The 23,569-nt window shown below is 39.6% G+C and overlaps 1 protein-coding gene across 3 annotated transcripts; it reads left to right on the top strand.

Moving 5' to 3' along the window:
* The first annotated feature begins 180 nt into the window (after positions 1-180).
* LOC105749079 (zinc finger protein 2-like) lies at positions 181-16,691 on the top strand. Of its 3 annotated transcripts, none has more exons than XM_031950974.1 (5): positions 181-268; positions 12,108-12,203; positions 12,591-12,717; positions 14,435-14,548; positions 15,472-16,691. In XM_031950974.1, exons 2-5 carry the CDS (start codon positions 12,171-12,173, stop codon positions 16,467-16,469), a joined length of 1,272 nt encoding a protein of 423 aa, XP_031806834.1. In that variant the 5' UTR covers positions 181-268; positions 12,108-12,170; the 3' UTR covers positions 16,470-16,691. The 3 variants fall into 3 exon arrangements, with proteins under 3 accessions (XP_031806834.1, XP_012395537.1, XP_031806835.1); XM_012540083.3 differs by lacking the exon at positions 181-268 and adding an exon at positions 3,944-4,843; XM_031950975.1 differs by lacking the exons at positions 181-268; positions 12,108-12,203 and adding an exon at positions 3,944-4,843.
* The last annotated feature ends 6,878 nt before the right edge of the window (positions 16,692-23,569 follow it).

Genomic DNA, 23,569 nt, shown 5'->3' with positions numbered 1-23,569 from the left:
TTAAATAAACCTATTATTTAAACTTAGTACTATTTTTGATTTAACTTTTCTCCCTTTCTCTGCCAAGCAAAAGAGCAAGTGGCCTGTGGGTAGCATATCATGAACCTGGTGTCAAATACTAAGTACAAAATGAACTGAAAACTTTTCCAAAAACTGAATCTTCTTGGCCTTGTTGGGCCTCATTCTGAGAGGGACACAGATACTCAAGAGGAAACTTAAGGTCTTCTTCTCTTCCTAAAGCATACACCTTCCTTGGCACGATGTCCAGGTAGGTCATGTTTTCTTAATGAATAACAGCTTGATTCTAAGGTTGGGTGGTCTGGGGCCAGCTTGACATCTCATATAAGGCTGAATCAGTCAGCAAGCATCTGTGTTCTAGACACTGAGCTAAATCCTGAAAATGCCAAGAAAGGCAAAAAAAGCCCTTGCCCTCTGGGAGCTTAATTCTGAAAGAGGCATTATAGGTACATGCAAGATAATATGGGTCAGATAGAAGTGGAGAATGTATCAGAAACTGGGAGGTCCAGGAAAGGCCTCCTGAAGATAGGAACAGGCTTGAAAGAATCCAGGGAATAAGGAGGTGGGGGTGAAATGGAGGGTAAAGCATTCCAAGCATGGAAGCAGCCATTGTAAAGACCCAAGGCAGGAGAGAGCTGGTAGGACAGTATAGCTGTTGCATCCAGGGGAGTAAAGTGCGGGAAGACTAGCATAGTAAGTAGGGGCTGGGTTGGGTAGTGTTTTATTTTATTTTATATTTATTTATTTAGCTAGCTAGCTAGCTGAGCCAATTGGAGTTGAGTGACTTGCTCAGGGTCACATCTAAGAAGTGTTAAGTGTCTGAGGCAAGATTTGAACTCAGGTCTTTCTGATTCCAGGGCTGGTGCTCTATCCACTGCACTACCTACTTAGGCTTTGTGTAGCGTTTTACACACCAGAAGATTTATATTTGATCCTGGAAATAGAGAGAAAGGAGAAAACTCAACCTTGAGAACTGAGTGGAATATGAATTAGAATATATTCTCCAATGGAATTAAATAATTTATAGCCCAGTAGTGAATGTAATGTTGCCCTCTATCTCTTGTGGGAGTTCCAGATATTTAAAAAAAAAAAAAAAAGCTGTTAATTTTCACATTAGGTGTAAGCCCATTAACTTTGCCTTTGATGCCCTTCTGTTAGCCAACAACTTTACAGTCACTAAGCATCAAATCCAGCTTCCTTGACCTAACATTCGAAGCTTCCCACAATTTGGCCCTATCTTGTTGAACCAATCTGTTTCTTACTTTTTTTCATGAATTCTCCACTTCAGCCAGACCTACCAACTGTGTTTCCCATTTCTAAACCTGATGTGATCTTCCTATGAGAGCAGGAAGAGATGGATGCATGGGATAAAGAGAGAATTCCCAAGAAATATCCACTAGTCATTTAACATGTTTATAAGAACTAGGCACATTCCTCCTACTTTTAACCCCAATGCAATTCTTTTCTTCCACTTCCACCTTTCCTCATTTTACAGATTAGTCTGCTTTTGAAAGATGCTAATACAGTAGTAATTTTCCGTATCATTTTTCCACTTTTAGCATTTGTCAACTTTTGGCCTTTCCAGGCCATATTCTAGTCTTCCTATAGTAGGATCATGCACACTTTTGATTGCTGTTCTCTTTAGCAGCCATGCCAGAGATGTGGATAGATCCTCCATCTTCCATCTGTGAGGAAGAACACGCCATCTCCTCCCCCTTCTACCTCTGCTTCCTCATTATTATTTCCTTTTCCTCCTTGGTGGACCCTGCCTAGTGTCCTGTATATCAAATGGTAGCTTAATTGGCAAGTAAGTTGGACAACTCCTATAAGGGAAGTGGATAAGATATTTGGCATTCCTGCTGCCTGAGACATGTAAGGCTGAGCTTGAGGGAAGTGAGTATCAGCGATTTTATCAGAGCTGTGACCAGTTGTGGTGATGGAGTCTGAGCTAGTAGAGTAGCTGAGCATGGATAACCCAATTGGGGATGTAGGGGAAGGGATTCATGGATTGGCACAAAGTTAAACTAGATGACTTTTAAGTTGCTTTTGAACTTTTAAGAATACGTGATTTTGTGATAGTTAAAATTTTATGAAATGTTTTTATTTCTATATCTGTTTGCAGTGTTTTAAGTCACCATTTGAGTGGAAATAGGACTGCAGTTTAATTTTTTGCTATTTTATCTTTAATTTGATATTAATCTTGGCACTGAGAAAAACAAATCAGAATCTAGAATAGTATCAAGTTCAGTGTTGCTTTGGCAAACTAAATGAACTGCAATGTACTTTATTTCTTATAAAGAATCTAGAATGTAGATCTATCCCCAAAGGGACTCAAGATCTTACAAAGTAATTACATCACTATGTAAAGGCCCAGACAATGTAAAATGGACAGGTGCTACTACAAAGCAAACCTATGGGATTGCTGCAGATAGGAGGAAGTGAGATAGATGAAAGATCCTCAGTCTACCCGCCTACCACACCATGAGGCAATTGTGTGGAATCAAACATGAACAGGTCGTTTGACATACTTAATTGTACTGCAGAAATCTTAAAAACCCTTTGAAATTATTATAGTACTTTAGACAGGATGGTAATGTCATTAAAAGAACAACAACAAACAAACAAACCTTGAGGTTTTAACTATAATAGTTCCAAGAACTCAAAAGTTGTTTAGTTGTTTTAGTTGTGGCTGATTCTTTGTGACACTTTTGGGGTTTTCTTGGCAAAGATACTGGAATGATTTGTTATTTCCTTAGCTAGCCTATTTTACAGATGAGGAAAGTTAGGCAAACAGGGTTAAGTGACTTGCCCAAGTCACACAGCTAGTGTCTGAGGCTGATTTGAATTCAGATCTTCCTGACTTCAACTCACCACTCTATCCACTGTACAACTTAGCTGCTCTAGTAGTAATGTCATGTTAAATTTTGACTGTTCCAAGAACTAAAAACAAAAAATTCCTACTAAGAGGACTATTAAAAAAAAAAAAAAAGATCAGGTCATATGTGCATACTTAAGTGTTGAATTTTAAGTTTTTAAAAAAATTCTTTGTAAAAACAAAATAAAATTTATTAAAATATTACCCTATCTGGACTCCTCATACCTTCCTACCCCCTATATTCCTACCCCCTATATTAAGTTCTATCAGCTTGATCTTGGAAAAGAAACATCTCTTGTATGTATATGCTCCCATTTTCTATTGTCACTGCCACAACTCTAGTCAATCATTCAATCTTATCAATCTTTGTTAAGCAGCTACCATGTGCCAGGCATTGTGCTAAAAATTCTGGATACAAAAAGAGGTAAAAGGCAGTCCCTGCCCTCAAATATAATGTTATGGGGCAGACTGTATGCAAACAAATATATACAAAGTAAGCTGTGTGCAGGATAAGTAGGAGATAGCTGCCTGAAGAAAGCAGAGGTCTTTAAGACCTCTTTAAGAGGGCTTAGAGAAGGCTTCTAATAAAAGATGAAATTTTAGTTGAGACTTAAAGGAAGCCAGGAAGGTCAATAGTCAACATAGGAGGAAGAGCATTTTAGATATGGAGAAGAGTCAGAGAAAATGCCTTGCGCTGAGAGATGGAGTGTCTTGTTTATGTCAGTTATCACTGAATCAGTGTGTTTTGGGGAGTAGGAAGAATGGAAAGGTAAGAAAATGCTGGCTTGTGAAGGTCTTTGAGAACAAAACAGACTCATCCCCCAGTATCTGGGCAATTACAGGAGCCTGCTGTCCTGCCTGAAGGTTCTTCCCCCTCCAGGCTGTCCTCCACTTAGCTATCCAAGTGCCACCTCTCTTTATTCAGTAAACTCCTGTTGTTCTCTTCTACTTTCAGGACCAAATATACAATCCTCTATTTAAGGCCCTGTAAAGTAGGGCCAATTTCCAGTCTTTGTAAGCTTTATTCTCCATGTGCTCTCACAGTCCTGTCACACTGACTTTTTCTCAGGCATTTTCCCTGGAAAAATTTTCCCATCCCTTTTGCCTAGAATGCTCAGTCCTGGTCCCCAACTTCCAACTTTCCTGGCTTCCTTTAAGTCTTAGCTCAAATTCCAGTTTTTGTACAAAGTCTTTCCTTAGAGTCCCTAAATGTAGTATTCTTATATCCAAGTTATCCTATAAATATCTTATTTATACATAGTATTTTGCATATTGTCTCCTCCTTGACTATAGTGAGTTCATAGAGACAGTATCTTTGACTTTGTATCATCTGCTCTTAGTACAATGCATGGCATGTAAATGCTTAGACTTGACATATATATTTGAATGGGAAAAATTCTTTAAATGGGCTAGTGATGCTTTGTTAATAGGGAAAATAGGAGTAAGCTGAATAATTCAAGTTCTGAAATGCAGCCCCTATACATTTGAATCTGTGAAATCTAATTACACTTTAGAGTTGTTCCATTTCCAGTGGTTGACTTTAGGTCGCATACCAATGAAAAGATGTCCATTACAGAAGAATGTACTTGAAAATGTTAAGATATTGCTGCGACTTCTGTGGCTGAGTTTCTGTGACTTGTCAGGCTAAGGCACCATTCTTAGAAATGATCTCTCACTAACAACCTTCCACGCCCAGCTGCTTCATCCTCAAGGTAATGCAAAGGCCTTGACAGAAATAGAGACTACATTTCCCAGAACTCGTGGAGCTACATGGCCTCCCATTCAGACTCGATTTCCCAGAATCCATCTTCAGGACGGACTGGGGCGGAGCCCTCTGGGAAATGTAGTCCGAGAGTGGAATTTGGGGCGGCTTGAAGTGGTAACGGGTGCGCAGGCGTGATAGCGTGTTGGACCCGAAGTGTAGGACTTTGGACCATCCTAGGTCTAGAGGTAAAGGCCGCTCCGTCGGCGCGCGCTTGCATAGGTGGGGAGATTGAGATTGTGTCTCGAGAGGCCTGCGGGAAGCCGGGGGCGCGGAGCCTTAAGGCTGGGAACGGGGTGGAAGGTGTAGCAGCTGGGGGCCGGGCTTGCCCTCTCTCCTCCCAGGCAGCAGTTACGACTTCTCTCGTGCCCACCCTCGTACGTGTTCTTGTCCTTTCGCGGGTCACCGTGGGTGGCGTCGTGCGTGCAGGTTCCAGTGTGGGTCTGGGTATCTCCGCACCCTTCTGGGCTCCAGGCTGCCCATGCGCAGGCAGTTATTTAGCGCTTCCTGAATGCGGGAGCCCGCGCCTAGAGCCGGGAGGGTCAGCAGCGTCCGCAGGGGCTCCTGCCCCTCGCCTCTGAGTCCCCTGCCCCCGCGCTCCTTGGACCAATGAAACACGTAGAATTGCCCAAGAAACCGATGAATAAAGATTTAGTGGCTTCCCCCTCTTCCCAGTTCCCCCGTTTCACCCCAGTCCCGACCTCATCACCGCCCCTGCCCGGCTGGCCTAACTGCCCCAATTACCCCCACTCATCCCCTTCTATTCTGAGTTTTATCGCTCTTAACTCCGGCGGGCGGGGGTGATTCTGCCTTACCGCTCACTCCAGCCAGGGGGCAGGGTGGGAAGCGCCCGGACAGACCGGCCCGCCTGCCACAAGCAACGCCCCCGACCCCTGCAGGGGCAAGCCTGCGGGCTTGTGCCCAGGAGTCCTTGTCGGAGAGGTGTCTGCACAGCCCCTGTGCCTGCTTTCGGAACGCATTTTATGTTAAATGAGATGTTTGTAAAGCCTTCATACGGCGCCTGGTACGGAACAGGGGTTGGATAAGTGCTTGGCTTCTTCCCCGGGTCATCAGACGCCTTTTAGGCATTGGGGATACAGAGGTGAAAAAAGAAACGGGCCCCCCCCCCCCCAGGAGCTTTCGTTCTCCTCGGGGTTGTGTGGTCAGTGTGATCTTACACCCGGGGAGAATCTCAGTATTTCTCACTTTCCCAGCTTACACATCCACCCAGCGCATTCAGTCAGTGATCTGTGAATTCTGTACGGATCAGCAGTCTGAGACGCAGCCCAGCGGCTACTCTTGGGTTGTCATTGGTGGGGAGAGCACCGAGAAATGACGCCTGCTGCGATAAGGGGTCCTCTGCCCTGCTTGGCCCACATCTGGAGCATTCTGTTCAGTTGTGGACGTCCCATTCTAGGAAAACATTGATAAGCTGGGGAGCTTCTAGCCAGAAGGCTTAACGGGACACAAGGAGATTTGTTGGAGGATAAGAGATATTTGTGTTGGAAGAGGGAAGGATTATCATATTGAAACAGGATTAGTGAGGGAGAAACATTAAGTGCCTGCGGTGCCAGTCACTGTCAAGTGCTTTATAAGTTTTATCTCCTTTGATAAAGATAAGGTAGAAGTTGCAAAAGAGTACAATAAAGCTCATAATAATTAAAATGAACCAAAAGTAAAATAAATTCCTTGGGAATGAATGAGCTCCCGCTCACTGAAAATCTTCAGAGATGGCTATGTTTGGATATATAGTATAGAGAAAAGTCTTAATTCAGAAATGCATTTGACAAGATGGTCTTTGAACTCAGATTCCGGATTTTGTGTGGATATATTTCTTTTCAAAAGCCTTCCTTCAGACCTCAGCTCAAATTATCCACGATGAAGCCGCCTTTTCCCTTATGAAGCTTTTTTTTTTCTTCTCTCGTTGTTCATTTTACCATCTTTCTGAAATCATACTATTTTTATGTAGTTGTGTATTCTGTAGGAGAATGTAAGCTCCTTGCAGGTAACAATTGTCTTGTTTTTGGCTTTGGTTCTTTGGTGTATTGACCATATTCATTTAATAAATGTCTGTGGAATTAATAACAGAGTGATAGATTTCAGTTCGATGAATAAGAATTGCCTAAATTTTACATTTTACCAGTCTTTTAGTTTAAAAAGAATTTAATTTTTGTAGGAATTGAAGTGAAACCACCAACCTATAGTTTCTGGATTCCATACTCTTCCCTTTTTTAAAAACCAGGATGTTAGCTCATTGAGTTGTCTTCCTCTTATTAATCTTTAAATGGCATGAAGTTGAAGCTTCTTGCCCTCTTGCTCTTCAAATGTCACCTCTTTTTCTTCATCTTCCCACCTGAAAATATGACTTTATATTCCCTGAAAGGGGGAGGAAAGGGAATCTGTGTTGGAGTGGCAGCAGAAAAAGAAAAGGAGGAGACATACTATTGATTGTTCTCATCATTTTAACTTTTATCATGATTGTCATTATTGTCCTCAGTTCATATCTCTAAATAGATTCTAAACTCCAGGAGAACAAGGACTTGTATTTTATACTTTCTTGTATTTCAATGCCTATTTCTTCATTGATGGATTGACTACTTACTAGTCTTTGAAACTCTTCTCCTGGTTTCTATGACACTGACTTTCCTGGTTCTTTCTTCCTTCATCCCTCTCTAAAGTTTCCTACTCTGCCTTCTGTTACTCTCCCCCACTGTCAGTATTCAGTAAGGCTCTGCCTTCAGCCTTCAGAGCTTCGCTTTCTATAGTTGTTTATGGTAAGAACATCCATTGTAAATGGCTTTAATTATGGTTTCTATGTTGATGACTCCCCAATCAACACTCCTAATTCTCAACTTTTTTCACTGGAACGCTAGGCTTTTGATGGGGGAATGGAGGAAGAAGGCTTACTATTGTGGAGGAAGACATAACCAAGTCACAGAGTTGGTTGGGGAGGACTGCTACTAAGAAAAGAGGGCAGAATTGGATATAATAAATTTGAATGGCATTCTTTATAGAGGTAATAGTTGAATAGATGACATTGGAAACAGATGAGATATCTTTAGCTGATGGCAATATAAAAAGACTGAAGGCAGAACCTTGGGAAACAATCCTATTTGTGGCACATACAAGAGAGCTCTTAAGTTCACTGTTTATATCGAGGACAGCATTATCTTGGAATCACCCAGATTTGCAACTTCAGAGTTGTCCTTGATTTTCCCTTGTCCCAGTATCCAACCAGTTACCAGATCTTATTTTCAATGTCCATAACATCTGTAGCATTTGGATCCTTCTCTCCATTCAAATGACCATACCCTAATTCAGGACCTCATCATCTCTTGTCCAGATTTGACAATGGCTTCCTAATTGATTTTCTTCTCTTAAATTTCTCCCATTTCCTATCCATTAACCACACAGTTGCCACAGTGATATTTCTTAAAACACAGGTCTGATCTATCACTTCTTTCCCTCTGATTGATATTTAATGTCTTTCACAAATTAGCCTCAGCTTACTTTTCCAACCTCATTATATTTAGCTCCCTTTCTTGTGCTCTGAAGTCCAGCCAAACTGATCTTTAGTCAGCCAACAAACATTTATTTGTTTGTTTGGCTGAGGCATTTGGGGTTAAGTGACTTGCCTAGAGTCACACAGCTAGGAAATGTTATGTGTCTGAGATCAGATTTGAACTCAGGTTCTCCTGAAGGGGGAGGGAAACTGTGTTCCCTTTAAAATTATCACTCTGATACTGTGTTCCTCTTTGATCTCAGGCCCTCCTGGGGAAGGCATATCCCTCTGGTTAAGTTAAGTATAGTTATTCAATTAGAAATCTTGGTCCAAAAGCATCCTTTTTATCTTTTGAGGATGCCAGACCCTTTGAATTCCAATCTGAGATCTGGGCCCAGTATAGATAAACATCTAGGCCTGGGAACTTTGTCTTCCTTTTCAACCTGAAATCTGAGCCTCAAAGATTCTTTTTTAAAGGGCAATTTCTGAACTCACTCTTTGCAGAAGGTCCAAAGCAGCTTGCTCTGCTCCTAGGACCTGCCAGCTAAAAAGGTTTTCTCTTCTCAGTATCAACCTCCATTTCCCTAATAGGACTTTGCCACTAAAGAAGTCAGTCTCTTAGCAAAACTAGCTTCCTATCCAACAGTAAGCTTCCATTTTTACCAATTAATATTTCGGGTTTCATGAATTCTTTCATGAAGAACTTGTGCCTGCTAAGTGAAATGAGCAGAACTAGGAGATCATTATATACCTCAACAACGATACTGTATGAGGATGTATTCTGATGGAAGTGGATTTCTTCAACAAAGAGAAGATCTAACTCAATTTCAATTGATCAGTGATGGACAGAAGCAATTACACCCAAAGAAAGAACACTGGGAAATAAATGTAAACTGTTTGCATTATTTTTTACCTTCTGAATCCAATTCTCCCTGAGCAACAAGAGAACTGTTCGTTCTGCACACATATATTGTATGCTAGGATATACTGTAACCTATTTAACATGTATAGGACTGTTTGCCATCAGGGAGAGGGGGTGGAAGGAAGGAGGGGGAAAGTCAGAACAGAAGTGAGTGCAAGGGATAATGTTGTAAAAAATTACCCTGGCATGGGTTCTGTCAATAAAAAGTTATTAAAAAAAAAAAAAAGAATTTGTGCTGACTAAAAAGGGATTTTAACAACTCTCTGACTGCCACTAAACTCATCACCACTAATCTTATCACTCCTGACTTCAGGGCTGGTGCTTTGTCCTTCTGCTGCCCTCAACAAACATTTATTAAATGAATACCTGTTATGTGCCAGGCACTACAAACATGACATTTTTTTCTCCTGTCTCTGCCTTTGACAGTCTATCATGCTTAGAATAAATTGACTCTTTACCCGAGTCTTTTAGAATCCCTTGGAGAGTTTTTTAAATCTCAACTTGGATGCCATGTCCTGTATCTGATCATTTCTACATTTTTGTTGTTGTTGTTGTTGTTATAGCTGCTCGGGTTAATCTTTCAAAATGACCTTAACTACTCTGTACGTATTTTGTTTATATGTGTAAATCTTGTCTCTCCCCCCCCCCCCAATTAGAATATAAATACTTTGGGTTTAGGAATGGTTTCATTTTTTTTTTAAATTGTGTATCTCCATTGTTTTTTGGTACTTAATAAATGCTTGTTGATTGATTAATTGATAATTTGAAGGCTTAAATTCAAAGAAACACCAAAAACCTTCTAGTAAAGGATATCAGCAAGTTTCAAATGAAGTGGAAAGGCAGAAATGTAGTTGTACTTACTAGTCCTTGGCTATCATAGTCTTTAGGACCAAACCTGGAGAATCAATGATGATCCCAGTATCAACATTCAGCACAACATCCAGTTCCCCCAAGCTGGTACAACTTCTGGTTCACATGTGGGATAAATGGCTCCTTCATAACCGCCATACCATGGCAGTTCAATGTTACTTACAAAGCCATTAGTTTTAAAGGAAGTCCATTTATTTCATATGTTATATAGGTAACTTTTTGGGTATAGGTTGGACTTGATTGCCATTAAGACCCTTCTGAGTCTATGATTTTCTGAAGTCAGCAAGTTCTTACTGAGATGCGTCTGAGAGGTTTCCTGTCTCTGATGTTAGAGGCAGGAAAATTCAGAGTATTGACCTGCAAGGATCTGGCCAGATAAGTGTGGAGCATGGAAGTTTTCAGAAAAAGGCAATGTACTATACATGTTTAGAGATCTTAAAAAACAAACCAACAAACCTAGAGATCAATGAAATTCAGAAAATGGGAAAAGAAAATGATCTTGATTAGTTAAGAAAGAAAGAAAGAAAGAAAGCTGCCAGAAGAGCCATATATGGAAATTAGTCCCTCAAGTCAGATTTTTAAAAGACATAAGAGCCAGAATGAGATAAGGACAACTAAAAAAGTTAAGAACTACACAAAGGATTTTTTCCCTCAGTAATGTTGGAGGCAAAATGAAGATCAAAGAAGGGAAGAACCTCTTTGTTCAGGAAGAATAGAATTACAGATAACAGACAACAGTGATAAACTTGGACTACTCTACTCTTACTTTTTCCCATTTTTCTTCCAAGGAAGACACTTTTTGAACTGGGAACCCAATAAAAAACTGGTTCAAAGGGAATAAAAATCCAAATCAATTGATTGTCAGTGTTGTAGAGCTTTGGAAGATCATGGAGAAGAGCAAATGTTTCAATTTTCAAAAAAGGGGAAAGGATGGATTTTGCAAAATGTGGCACAGGGAAGTTAATTTTGATTCCTGACCCAAAAAGCTCTAGAATGTATTATTAAGAGGATTACATGAGAACAATTAGAAAGGGAAACAGGGATCACTGAAACCTAGCATGGCTACAGCAGTTCATGCCAGCTTTCCTTTTCATATGGAATATCTGAGCCAGCATATCATGGTGGATGTGACCATTCATAGGAAAGCCTAGATTCAAATATGATTTCTGACACATTCTAGCTGTGTGACTATGGACAAGTCACTTGAATTACTGGAATGTTTTTAGTACCAGTCATTTTTCATACAGAAGTTACAGGTGTATAATTCTATTTTTCACCCTACCAAAAAGAATGCTTGAACAGGGGAATTATAAAGCTATTTTGTATGCTGAAATTGTTGTAAAGCATTTAACAAAATCTCTCATGATGAGCTTGTAGAAGATGGAGAAATGTAGGCAAGATCCAGGCTTCTCAAACTGTGGTTTGCGACCTCATAAGGGGTTCTCATAACTGAATTCGTTGTGAAATTATGATTTATTATCAGTAAATGTACCTTTTATATATGCAAAATTTTCTTGGCTGAAAAAGGATTGCAAGTAGAAAAAGTTTAAGAAGCCCTGGGCTAGATAATGATAGAGTTATATAGATTTGCGGAGCAGAAGTGAGTGCAAGGGATAATGTTGTAAAAAATTACCCTGGCATAGGTTCTGTCAATAAAAAGTTATTTAATTAAAAAAAAAAGAATTATATAGATTTGGAAGTGGCTGACTGGCCAAAGAGTACTCTAATAGGGTAATAAAAACTTATAAGAAGTTTTCTCATAATTTGTCCATGGCAGCTGGGGAAGTCGAAACATTTATTCTTTATTTGTCATGTGAAATAGGGAAGAGAGTGGGAAATATTTTCCCTTGAAAATGGTAGAAAAAGTTGAATCTTGTTAAAAATCACATAGCTATCTGTCCTGATTCAGAAACAGGGCTTTTTCCCCTATAGTACATTGACACAGAGTCAAAGTCCCAAATATTAATATTCTTTATTTACCCTTTTCTCTGATGTTGAGATTGGGCAAGACAGCCACACGTGTGCTCATTCTGGCCTCCATCTTTAGAGAGTGTGGAAAAGGTGATAAAGTCCCATTCACCTGAGGTTTCTGGCTTGGTGAGCTTAGGAGTAAAAAGATAAAACCACACTCCCTCATGTCATCTTTTTTTTTCCCCAGCCCTGCATTCTCAAGACTGCCTTTATTTAAGAGGGTAATCAAGAAGAAGAAGGAGGAGGAGAAATGGCTCCCATGTTCCTGACAGCCAGGTCCCAGGTGACTTGGACTTTATCTGTTGAAATTCAGCCCCATTTTCCAGAATATATATACTTTTCCTTCCCTCATCAGGGATCTTTTCTATCAAGGCTGTGGCCCATCTGGGGATCAGTGTCCCCGGTATTCTTGTCTTGGAAATTGGGACCACTGTAAGAAGCATTCCCTGTTGAGGTGCCCCCCGTTAGTGAATCCCAGTGATGGGCACAATGACTCAGAGACAGGATGTTGTTTGCTGTGGGTCACACGCCTTTATCTTATTCCACACTTCACAGGACTTGTCCCTTATCTTCCTCAGAACCACCCATGTGTCTAAACTATATAAATGCCTTTAATTGACTCCCTTAGGAATGAGGGGTTTCCCAGTGAACCACAATTTTTTTGTTCTAGGAATCAGTTACATTCAAGGATGTAGCAGTGAACTTCACCCAAGAAGAATGGCAGCAACTGAACCCTGTCCAGAGGGACCTCTACAGGGATGTAATGCTGGAGAACTACAGAAACCTCATTTCACTGGGTAAGTCTTCCTCCCATGATTCAGAGTCTGCCCTCTATTAAGAAAATGCTCTTCATTAAATGGAAGTAAACATTCATTAATTAAGTAAGGCCCTGGAGATATCAAAACAGTCAATGCAATTTAAGGAGGCCTGCTGACTCTATTGCAGGGCTAATCTTAATCTGTATCCAGAATATGAGGAAGATAGTATGTAGATTAAGTTCTGTTTTACAAGGACTGTAGATCTTAAGGGTAAGAATGTGTGAGAGTTACTTTTTTTTTTTTAAATACTTTGAGGATTAGTGAAAGTGTTGATGTGGGAAAGTACTGTAGGACACCCAGATCACAAGCCTTCTAGAGATTTGTATACCTTATTCATGAGTCTCTATAAGCAACAAATTCAGTCGTTAGTCAACAAATTAATGAAGAGGCTCTCCAAACTTAGCTAGCCTGATCCTTGACTACAGCTGCTGATTCTGCCAACAGGCCCCTTTTTGAAACCTTTTCCATCTGGATACAAAGCCTGTCAGTCTCTGCTCTATTGGCCTAGACCTTGAGAACTCAGGATTAGCTCTGTACTTTGATGAAAGAAGCATGAAAAGTCTTTAGTGGAGAAGTGTTAATAGATGTTTATAGGAAATGTTTTGAACTATATGACTGTTATCTGTGAAGGTGACAGGTCCTACTGTGTGCACAAAAACTAGGTAAAGAATAGGTTCTTGGAGAGAAGGATGCTAAAAATTTTGAGTGTTTCAAGAATGAAAACAGGAGGATTAGGATACCCTATATGGTAGAAAAGGGCATCTAGGAGGTTCAGTGGATAGAGCACTAGGCCTGCAGTCAGGAAAACCTAAACTCTAATCTGGCCTCACTTATGAGCTGTGTAAAACTGGGCAAATCTTTGACCCTGTTTGCCTCTGTTTCCTTATCTGTAAAATGAGTTGGAGAAGAAAATTATCAGCCACTAAAGTTGCCCAAAAAGTGGCTTTTCTTTGCCAAGAAAATCCCAAATGGGACCATAAAGAGTTGGATACAACTGGAACAACTAAGTAATAAAGTGCAGAAAAAGCACACAAATTTAGAAAAACTAGCAAGTGATCAGACCTGGGAAGAGACAGGTGAAATGACATATTACAGACATCAAGAACTCTTTCAGATACCTCAGATGTGAACTGGACAGACAAAATGCGACAAATAATATCCAAGGGACCTTGGAGGGAAGTTATAGAACCTCTGTAATAGTCTATGATGAGATAATAGAGTAGAAAAAACTAGATTTTCTTAGACCAGAGATGTGGGGAAAAAATAAAAGTAGCTAAAGTATCTGTTCCTACTTGCAGTTTATGGGGAAATCTGGACCCTAAATAAAAAGGGGCTTCCTATTCTCAGAACCAAATAGGAGGGAAGAAGAGAGAAAGGCATTTTACAAAAAGCTGTGTCACCAAGGTTTGGGGCAAAAAAAGCTACACTAAAGAAAGTGTGTGCTTCTAAAGGAGGAATTGTGCTTAAAAAGGGAGAATAATAAAATACCAGGTAAGAATGGAATTGGGCAAGGCCGTGTCCTCTGTCCTATCATGTTCTGAGGTAGGCAACATGGACTAAATGGGACAGCTCCTTCAAATTCTCATGTTATATAAGCCTATATTTTCCCGTGTCTTTCCTTGTAGAAAAATGGACATAGGACTGACTCTAGGGACAGATTCAAACTGTTTTGTTCCATTCCCTTCTCTCTAAACAGGGCTTCCCATTTCTAAACCTGATGTGATTTTCCAATTGGAGCAAGGGGAAGAGCCTTGGATATTTGATTTACAAGGAACTGAAGAAAAAACAGTTCCAAGAAATACTTCTCTAGGTAAGTTAAAGGAGGAAAGGGAAGGAAAATAATTATTTATATGGTACCTACTATGTGTCAGGCACTGTGCCAAGCACTTTTCTACAGATATTTTGTTTGATGTTTACCTGGTGAAGGAAGTACTTTCAGTTTTTTTTTTTGTTTGGTTGGTTTTTTTTTACAGTTTTACAGTTGAAAAAACTGGGGCAGACAGATTAGGTGATTTGGCAGGATCACACAGGTGACTGAGGCTGAATTTGAACTCAAGTCTTCTTGTCTTAAAACGCAGGTTGTGCTACCAGCTGCCTGTGAATGAGATCCAGATGGATGGGACTCTGTGGAAATAATAACCCAGATGTTCAATAAGGAAGATATTAGTTACTCCAAGGATTGCTGATATTGTTATTATAATTGACCTAATCAGCAAAGGTTTTTTACATTTTATGACTTAAGAGGATAGAGGAAAGTCTCTTTTTTCCCTCAGATGTTATTCCCGTGTTTTTCCTTTTTGTGTTGTCAGCTTCCAGATTTCTTCCTCTTTATCTTTTCCAAAGACCACCCTTCCTTATTCACTCAAATTGTATCTTCTCATATCCATTCTAATTCTTATTTTTTCCTTGATATTTCTATCATTATTTTCCCTTTCATTTAAAGATGACCACAATAATATGTTACCATATTCCTGAATGGATTTCCTTATATTTTCTGTTTACATTGATCAGAAAGACAATCAATCACCTATCCCTATCTCCAGGCTTCCTGATTCTATCCTCTGCTTCCCTCTCCTCTCCTTTTCCTTGACTTTCCACAGTTTACATGAGCAGTTTGGAGATTTGCCTAATAACATGAATACTCAATACTCATTATTTTTGGTTTAATTACTATATCTCAACTAGAGAGAATACTCTGTCTTTATCATATATTACATTTGCATGTTCTCTTAGTTTCAGGCTGGGAATATATTCCTGAAATCCAGAAATCAGTTCCAAAGCAAAACATTTCTGAAGAAGAAGGATCACCAGACACATTAACAGAAAGAATTGGAGGAGAGATTTCTGTATCTGAGGACAGATTTGAGAATCAAAGAGAAAACTTTGAAGGAAAGACAAAAGAAAAACCCCTTTCTCATGAGAAAAGTTTCAAGCAAATATCAATAACTCCTACCAAAATAAACACTAAAGAGAGAGGCCATGAATGTAATCAGTGCAGGAAATCCTTTTTTGATCGTTCTTCCCTTAATCGACATCAGAGAACTCATACTGGGGAGAAACCTTATGAATGTAAAGAATGTGGGAAAACCTTCAGCCATAGCAGCAGCCTTCGGAGACATGAGATGACCCACACAGGAGAAAGTCCCTATGAATGTAGTGAATGTAGGAAAGCTTTCTATGACCGTTCATCTCTTGCTGTGCATGAGAGAATTCATACTGGAGAGAAGCCATATGAATGTGATGACTGTGGGAAAGCCTTCTTTGACAGATCATCTCTCACTCGACATCAAAGGATTCATACTGGTGAGAGTCCCTATGAATGTAATGAATGTGGGAAAGCCTTTAGTCAAAAAAGCATACTTACTCGACATCAGCTAACACATACAGGAGAGAAACCCTATGAGTGTAATGAATGTGAAAAAGCATTCTTTGGCCTCTCATCCCTTATTCGACATCAAAGGACTCATACTGGAGAGACTCCCTTTAAATGTAATGAATGTGGGAAAGCCTTTTTTGATCGCTCATCCCTTACTCAACATCAGAAAATTCATAGTAAAGAGAAGCCCTTTGAGTGCAATGAATGTGGGAAAGCCTTCAATCAAAGAAGTCATCTTAACCGCCATCAGAGAACTCATACTGGAGAGAAACCCTATGAATGTAGTGTATGTGGAAAAGTTTTCAGTAGCAAGTCATCTGTTATCCAACATCAACGACGTTATGCCAAAGAATAACCCTGGGACTATTATGAATTTGGGGAAAACTTCATTTATCCTTTTCACTTTATTCTATTACCAATATTTAAGTTGACCCCATTGAAATATTAAGATGGGGCGATCTATCTTAAATGTTTCTTAAATCTGCTACCTTTTCTGGCTACTGTTCTATTTTTTCTCCTTTCTTTTGCCTCCTAATTTCTTGAACAAATGGCATAAAGGTACCATATCATAAATTGAGACTGACATTTTTTTTTTTTTTTCTGAGACAGTTGGGGTTAAGTGATTTGCCCAGGGTCACACAGCTAGGAAGTGTTAAGTGTCTGAGGCCAGATTTGAACTCAGGTCCTCCTGCCTTCAGTCAGGCCTGGTGCTCTATCCACTGTACCACCTCATTGCCCCTAGACTGATACATCTTAAAAGCAAAATGAGGCTCTAAGGACATCACCAAAACCAGTCTTCTCTAGTCATTGTTAGGGCTCATTAAAAAGGGAAAAATGGTGAGAGAACACAGATACTGAAAGAGAAATTCCTTATAAACATACATGTTTCCTTATCTGATCATATGTATTGAGCTGCATACTAACTCATGGGCTTAGAGCTCCAAGCTTTAAGCTTGGAAGCCTCCACCTAAAGCAGAAAGCATCAGCCCTTTAAGAACCTGGAAACTCTTACATCAGGACTATAAATACTTTCAGTCCATTGTGAAAAAGTACTCAGTCAACATCGGAGTTTTCTAGCTCTTCTTATAACTTTTTTTTGCTCTAACTCAACAACTATCTTGGGATTTAACTCTTGATTCCCGATTTGGCTCTTTTCATATGCTTGTTCTTAGGATGCTTAGGTTTTATTTGGACTTTGGCCCTTTTAAACTTCAGTTAACATAAACTTCATCTTTCAGAACTACTGTTTAACAGCTTCTAGGCCTATTCAGTAATGGATATGATATAAGCTGAGCAATTGCCTCTAATTCCTATCTATTGCCTCTAGATTCTTATTACTCATTCATATTTTAACCCTTTATGCTCTACTAAAACTTTTAAAGTTTAACTGTGATTTTCTTTTATCAAAAAAAATCCAGTGGCCTATTATATTATGTATTACCTGCTGCTTCTCTACTTCATATGACACTTTTAACTGCTGCTTTCAAACCATACTTTCATGCCTCCCATGTTAATGGGACACTGTTCTTTTTTCTTTCTTGCTTATAGCTAGTTTTTCTCTAAAGGTTAGCCCTTAGTTTCCTCTCTCCAAATTTCTCCCTTAGGAAATACTACTTAATGATTTGGGTCAACACCACCATGTGTATCATTCTCAGTTCATCACTGAGGTTGCAGTCCTGCTAATGAACACAACAAGTTAAGAGATTCATCTGGCCAGGCAACCAAGCCTGCCAATAAACCAGCACTCTCCCTGTTCTCCACTTGTTCTGTACATAGAACTTCAGAATTTCCAGTCAATCTCACTGAAAACTGTTTTGAGTTTGAGTTCATTTTCATGCTCTTACACGTGAATTTTGGCCAAGTGTAGGTTGCAAGGGGCACCAAGCTGCCAGATCCAAGGGGACAGACAAGAGAGCACATCCATGAATGTGAAGACAAGTCCAATGGGGCAGGTGAAAGTGGGAAACCAGATATATCAAAACCATGAGGTGACTGGTTTGAAGAAGATTCTTTGTTCTTTATAACTGATATGAGTTGGCTTGTTATAGGGCCAGGTCATTGTGGCTTTCTTTTAAATCAGCAGGATGGGGTGACAGCCATTCCTCCTTCTGGCATCTTAAAGTTAAGTCTTTGTGTTCTACCTTCTTGATCTCTTACCTGTGCTCCTGTCATCTACTCCTAACTACTGAGGTAAACATCAACCCCTTAATCATTTTAAACCCAGAAGACAAAAACTCAGATTTCCTGGAATATTCTTTTGTGAAACAACTAATACTAGAAATACAGGTTGGCAACTTCTGCACTTGTAGAAATAGTAATAGCTAGCATTGATATAGCACTTTAAGGTTTACAGAATACTTTACAGATATCTCAATCCTCACCACAATCTGGGGGTGTAGGGGCCATTATTCTCTCCATTTCACAGATAAGGAAATGGAGACAAACAGGTTAAGTGGCTTGCCCAAGCTCACGCCACGGCACATTTGAATGCAGATTCTCCTGACTCCAGTAGTGCTCTGTGCACTATTGCACACCTAGCTGCCCCAGAATACCAAGAAGTTCAATGGTACACCGGGCTCATACAGCTAGCTAGGATGGATCAAAGACAGGAGTGGAGCCTAGCTTGTCTTAACCCAAATGCCAGTTCTGTCCACTATGCTGTGTTTCATTTCATTATTAATCTAACAAACACATCAAAACCAAACTTGTTACCTTGGATGTCCCAAATCAGTCTGACTTCCCAAATAACCATTTCTATTTCTGGCCACGGTGTGCTATTTCCTAGTTCAAATGCTGGGTTCATTTTGGATCAAGGCCAAGTTCTTTCCTTGCATTCCAATAAACACTGCCCAATTAAGGTTCTTAGTCCCTCATACTGTTCTATTGTGGACTTACTAAATTCTTTACCTTGAGACTCCCAGTCTATTCATATAGCTGCTTGGTTAATTTTACAAAACACCACCAAGATTATTCCTCACAAATTCAAAAACTTTCACATGGCCTTTTCTGCCTATAAAATTAAGTTCTGACTCAATTTAATATTCAAGTTCCACAATCTGGTGCCACCCCACCTATCCAATGTAATTCCTCCTCTACCTAGAGCTCCATGTTAATCCCTGACCCTCCTCCCCTGCACTGTTTCTGATTTTTGGTTCACAGGAATGGATGTTTCTTTTGCCTGGATTGTCCTCATTATCCCGCCTCTGCCCACTACAATCTTGCTGCTCCAAGATTCACTCCGAATTCCAGCTCTCCATAAAACCCTTCCTGATTCCTTCACCTGAAAACAATTTTTCTCTCTTCTGCATTATTCTAGCTTTCATTTGTACACAGAAAGCCTTATTTGTATTATTCCTCTTATAGAGGCAGTGTGGCAAAGTAGAGAGTTTTATACTTGAAGAAGATCTGAGTTTGAATCTTGTCCTTAACACTTTCTACTTGCTGGATGATCAGTCACACTTAAGTCACTTCCCTGACCCTCAGTTTGCTTATCTCTAAAATGTGGGGAAGGAGGTAATAATATTTATTTCACAGAGCTATGAAGCTTGAGTGAGAATGTATATAAAACTTTATAATAAGTATCATATAAATAAATGGTATAGCCTGTCTTTATTTTTAGTTATTGTTATACAGAAGACCATAGATTTAGAGCTAGGAAAAAATCTTAGAGACTGTCTAGTCCAATCCCTTCATTTTACAGATGAGGAAACCGGCAGGCTCCAATTCCCATATCAGTCTTAAGTAACAAGTAGTACAGTATTTGAGTGTCAGTCAGAATACCAAGTCCTTTAATTTCAAAATAATCTGACTAGAAGGAGTCAGGACTTTGTTGTTTTCTCAGTGCCTTGCAAATAGTTGGTGCTCAATAAATATTTGTGGAATAAATGAATGACTTGTTGCTTTCATATCCAATTGGCCATCACTTCCATTTGACCTTGATTTGCTTATTTCTCTGTTTTTCCTCTGCCACCAGCACAGAGCCTTTTGGTTTCCCTGCTTCTAATTCTGTCCCCTCTTCATGTGTTTTACACATAGCTAACAGACTGATTTTCCTAAAGTACCAGTTCTTGGCTTAAAAGCCCCAAATGCTTCCTTTTTGTCTGAAAAATCAGATCTAAAGTCTGCCTGCCATCTAAGATCTTCAATTAGGCCATATCCTCTCTAGGCCTTATCTTCAAACACTTCAGCCCTTTAGTCTCTTCACTGCTCCTCTAAATACTATATTCATTCTCACTTTTTCCTCCACTTGATTCCAATGCCTACCTTGTTCCCAATTTCTTAAGTAGCTTGTCTCTGATTTCTATCAAACCTCTTCTAAAGACTATCCCATTCTGCTCTATCTAAATTCTCCATCAGTCTCTCAGCCCTGGTCCAAGATCATCTGGTACTTTTCTACTCCTTTGGTTCCTTATTATTTCATAGTAAGATATAAATGATTGACACCTCATGACACAATATAATATTCCTTGTTTGTTTAATAATCCCCCTCTGTGGTAGAATTTCAAGTAGTCTAGGGTAGATATTTTTAGGCAGCAGGGGCTTCTTAAGACCACTATTCCTATGTGGAAGTTGCATCAGCAAGCACCTTGGGTTGGGTAAGGAAGAAAGGGGCAAAGACAGACTATGATTCCCCTACCCACATACACACCTCATTTTCCTCACCTGGAGAGAAGAGTTAGCTCTACTTGGTTTTCGACCCTGAAAGCTGCTTAGTTGATGGACTCTGGCTCCTTTTTAGTGACTGAGCGTCCAGGCAAGATCCTGTTCAGTCAATCCTCATTCTTTGAGGGTACAGGAAAATTTCACTTACAATTGCTTCTGGCTGTATGCTTGGGAATTCTAAGCCACAAAAGTTGTTGATGATTACTTATACCTACAAAAATATTTACCTTCCTTTCAGACTTCTCCATTGTTCAGTCATTTCAGTTGTGTGTAACTCTTTTTGAACCCATTAGGGGTTCTCTTGGCAAAGATAGTGTAGAAGTTTGTCATATTCTTCAGTTCATTTTGCAGGTGAGGAAACTGAGGCAAGCAAGGTTAAGTGACTTGCCCAGGGTCACACAACTAGTAAGTGTCTGAAGCCAGATTTGAACTCAGGATGAGCAGTTTTCCTGAGTTCAGTGCTCCATGCACTGAGAACCCTAGCTGCCCAAAGATGTTCAATCGTGTCCAGCTCTTGGATACCCTATATGAGGTTTTCATGTCAAAGACAGAGAATTACCTTCTCTTCTACAAGTGACAATGTTGAGTCTAGCTCTAGCATAAATAACTAAATGTGGGAAATCCAGTTTCAGTAACTCACTCTGGTCTTCCCCTGAACACACCTTGTTGCTACCATCCACAGGGATAAATACAGTGAAGCCTCCAGACCTATCCTAAAAAAATCCATATCTAAGGCTCATGCCCATGGAGTGGTCAAATATTCCTCAGAGGATTCTTGAAAGTATGGAGCTTTTCCCTTGGATCCCAAAGGTATTAGCTAAGTATTCTGGTTGAGTGTCTAGATTGTTCCTATTCACTTCCTGCCTGAGTCAGGCTGGGACCAAGGAGTGGGAAGAGCAATCATTGAAAAGTGTCCTAATCAGCCTGATCCTGTTAGGAACATTGGAAGGAGACTGATATTGAATTTCCGCTCAGATCATTAATCCATATGCTCTCATAAAAGAGAAAACTGACCATTATTTAGTAATAACATGAATCTGAGGATCTGGAATATGCTTATGGGTTTCAAAGCCAAACTTACTATTCCTAGGCCCATGGATTCTGATCGCCTTTCATATGTCACCCCAGTGTGACAGCCACCCTCACCCACTCTAATACCCTTCCTGATGTGCTAATCATAGCATCACGGATGTAGAGCTGAATGACACTTTAGAGCTAGTCCAGTTATACCATGTCATGGATGGGCAAACTGTTGGCTAACTGGTTTGTTGGCTTTTCTTTGGTAGACATTCTTGATTGATTAATTGATTAGAATGGTAAAACACTGTGTGAGCTCTTTTTCCACTTTGTTGCCAGCTCAGAGCCTTTTATGGGGGAAATCATCAGTGATTTACAAGTGTCTTTACTTTCCACCTTTCAGTCAGTCAACAAATATTGTTTTAGTTCTTGGGAATACAAAGTAAAAACAAAGTTGTGGCTCTCAAAGAACTTATATTCCATCTTTATGTTCTCTAAGAAAGTAATTTTTTTTATATTTGTATGTTTTTGTGCACAAAACATAAATATGCACACAAAAAGAATATTCCTACATTGTCAGTCACTTAGAAAGTGATGATTAACATTCTTCCTTAGAAAGAAGTCAACTCGATTTGCCTTCATGAAAGGCTTACTATGTGCCAGATACTGTGATACCAGAAAAAAAAAAATCCCTGCCCTCAAGGAGCTCACAATATAATTGTGGAGATTACATGTAAACAACTATGTACAAACAAGATATGTACAGAATAGAGTGAAGTGGGATAGTCTCAGAAGGATGTTACTGAGTTTTAGAAAGGTTAAGAAAGTAATTTTTAAAGAAAAATTCCTGTCTTTCTATTCTAGATATCTCCTCTCTCAGTGTCTTATCCTCTGTCAGTTCCTTCACCTTATGATTTTGATTTGAATTTCTTGTCTTTTGCGTAACCCTTCTCCTTTTGGTATTTATTTGTTGTGAATTTCTTGTATGGTCAATGTGGACTAAATTTGGAAGAACAACAAAGAATGGTCTTGCACAAGGAACCTAACCCCTCTAAAATGGTTTTGGTTTTAATAATAATAATAACAGCTAGCATGTATATAACACTTCTAGGCTTGCAAAACACTTTATATAATATAGTAATTATAGATATGGGCTTCCTTCTCCAATTCCCTCTGGTATTGTTGAGCCATGTCACCAAAGTTTAGCTATTGCTTCCCCTTCGGGATTATAGATGTAACCCAAAAGGATTATCTTTTTCTCTAGTACTATGGACTCAAGCCCTTCTGGTGGGTGTTCCCCTTATATGAATCACTGAATGATTAATGCCTCATTTTGACAAATGTCAATATCTCCCCAGTATCCTTTAATTGGTTGATGTCAACCTTGATATCAATAATAGGACTAACATCTTTTACAAAGAAATATTTACTGAGAAGATAAGTACAAACAAAATTGTACACCCTCTGTCCCTCAATGGGATACAGTGTTTCTTGGACACTTATTGAGTTCAACTTTAAATTGTTTCAACTAAACACTTACCCCAAAAAGTTTACTTCCAAGTATATCCTAGCCACTGGGAAGTGGCTCCCTTGTATGCAGAGCACAGTATTTTAGTTATCTGGCTGGCTAATCAGCTGCTGAGCTGAATTGCTCCTCAAGACTGAGCTAAATTATTGCACAGACCAATTCCTAATTTTAAATCCTGCCCCCCCCCCCATCACAATGAGCTATTTTGAAAATTCCATTTTCACATAGGAAGAGGGAGAAGTCTGTAC

Source organism: Sarcophilus harrisii, chromosome 2, assembly GCF_902635505.1.
Source record: "Sarcophilus harrisii chromosome 2, mSarHar1.11, whole genome shotgun sequence".
Taxonomy (NCBI): domain Eukaryota; kingdom Metazoa; phylum Chordata; class Mammalia; order Dasyuromorphia; family Dasyuridae; genus Sarcophilus; species Sarcophilus harrisii.
The sequence above is the reverse complement of the archived record's forward strand: the minus strand, read 5'-3'. Positions and strand labels throughout refer to the sequence as shown.

Excerpts from the sequence above, each read along its gene's own strand:
- LOC105749079 (XM_031950974.1), top strand. The coding sequence starts at position 12,171 with ATGGCTCCCATGTTCCTGACAGCCAGGTCCCAG. Across the intron at positions 12,204-12,590 it reads TCCTGACAGCCAGGTCCCAG|GAATCAGTTACATTCAAGGA; the intron begins GTGACTTGGACT and ends TTTTTGTTCTAG. Across the intron at positions 14,549-15,471 it reads TCCAAGAAATACTTCTCTAG|TTTCAGGCTGGGAATATATT; the intron begins GTAAGTTAAAGG and ends ATGTTCTCTTAG.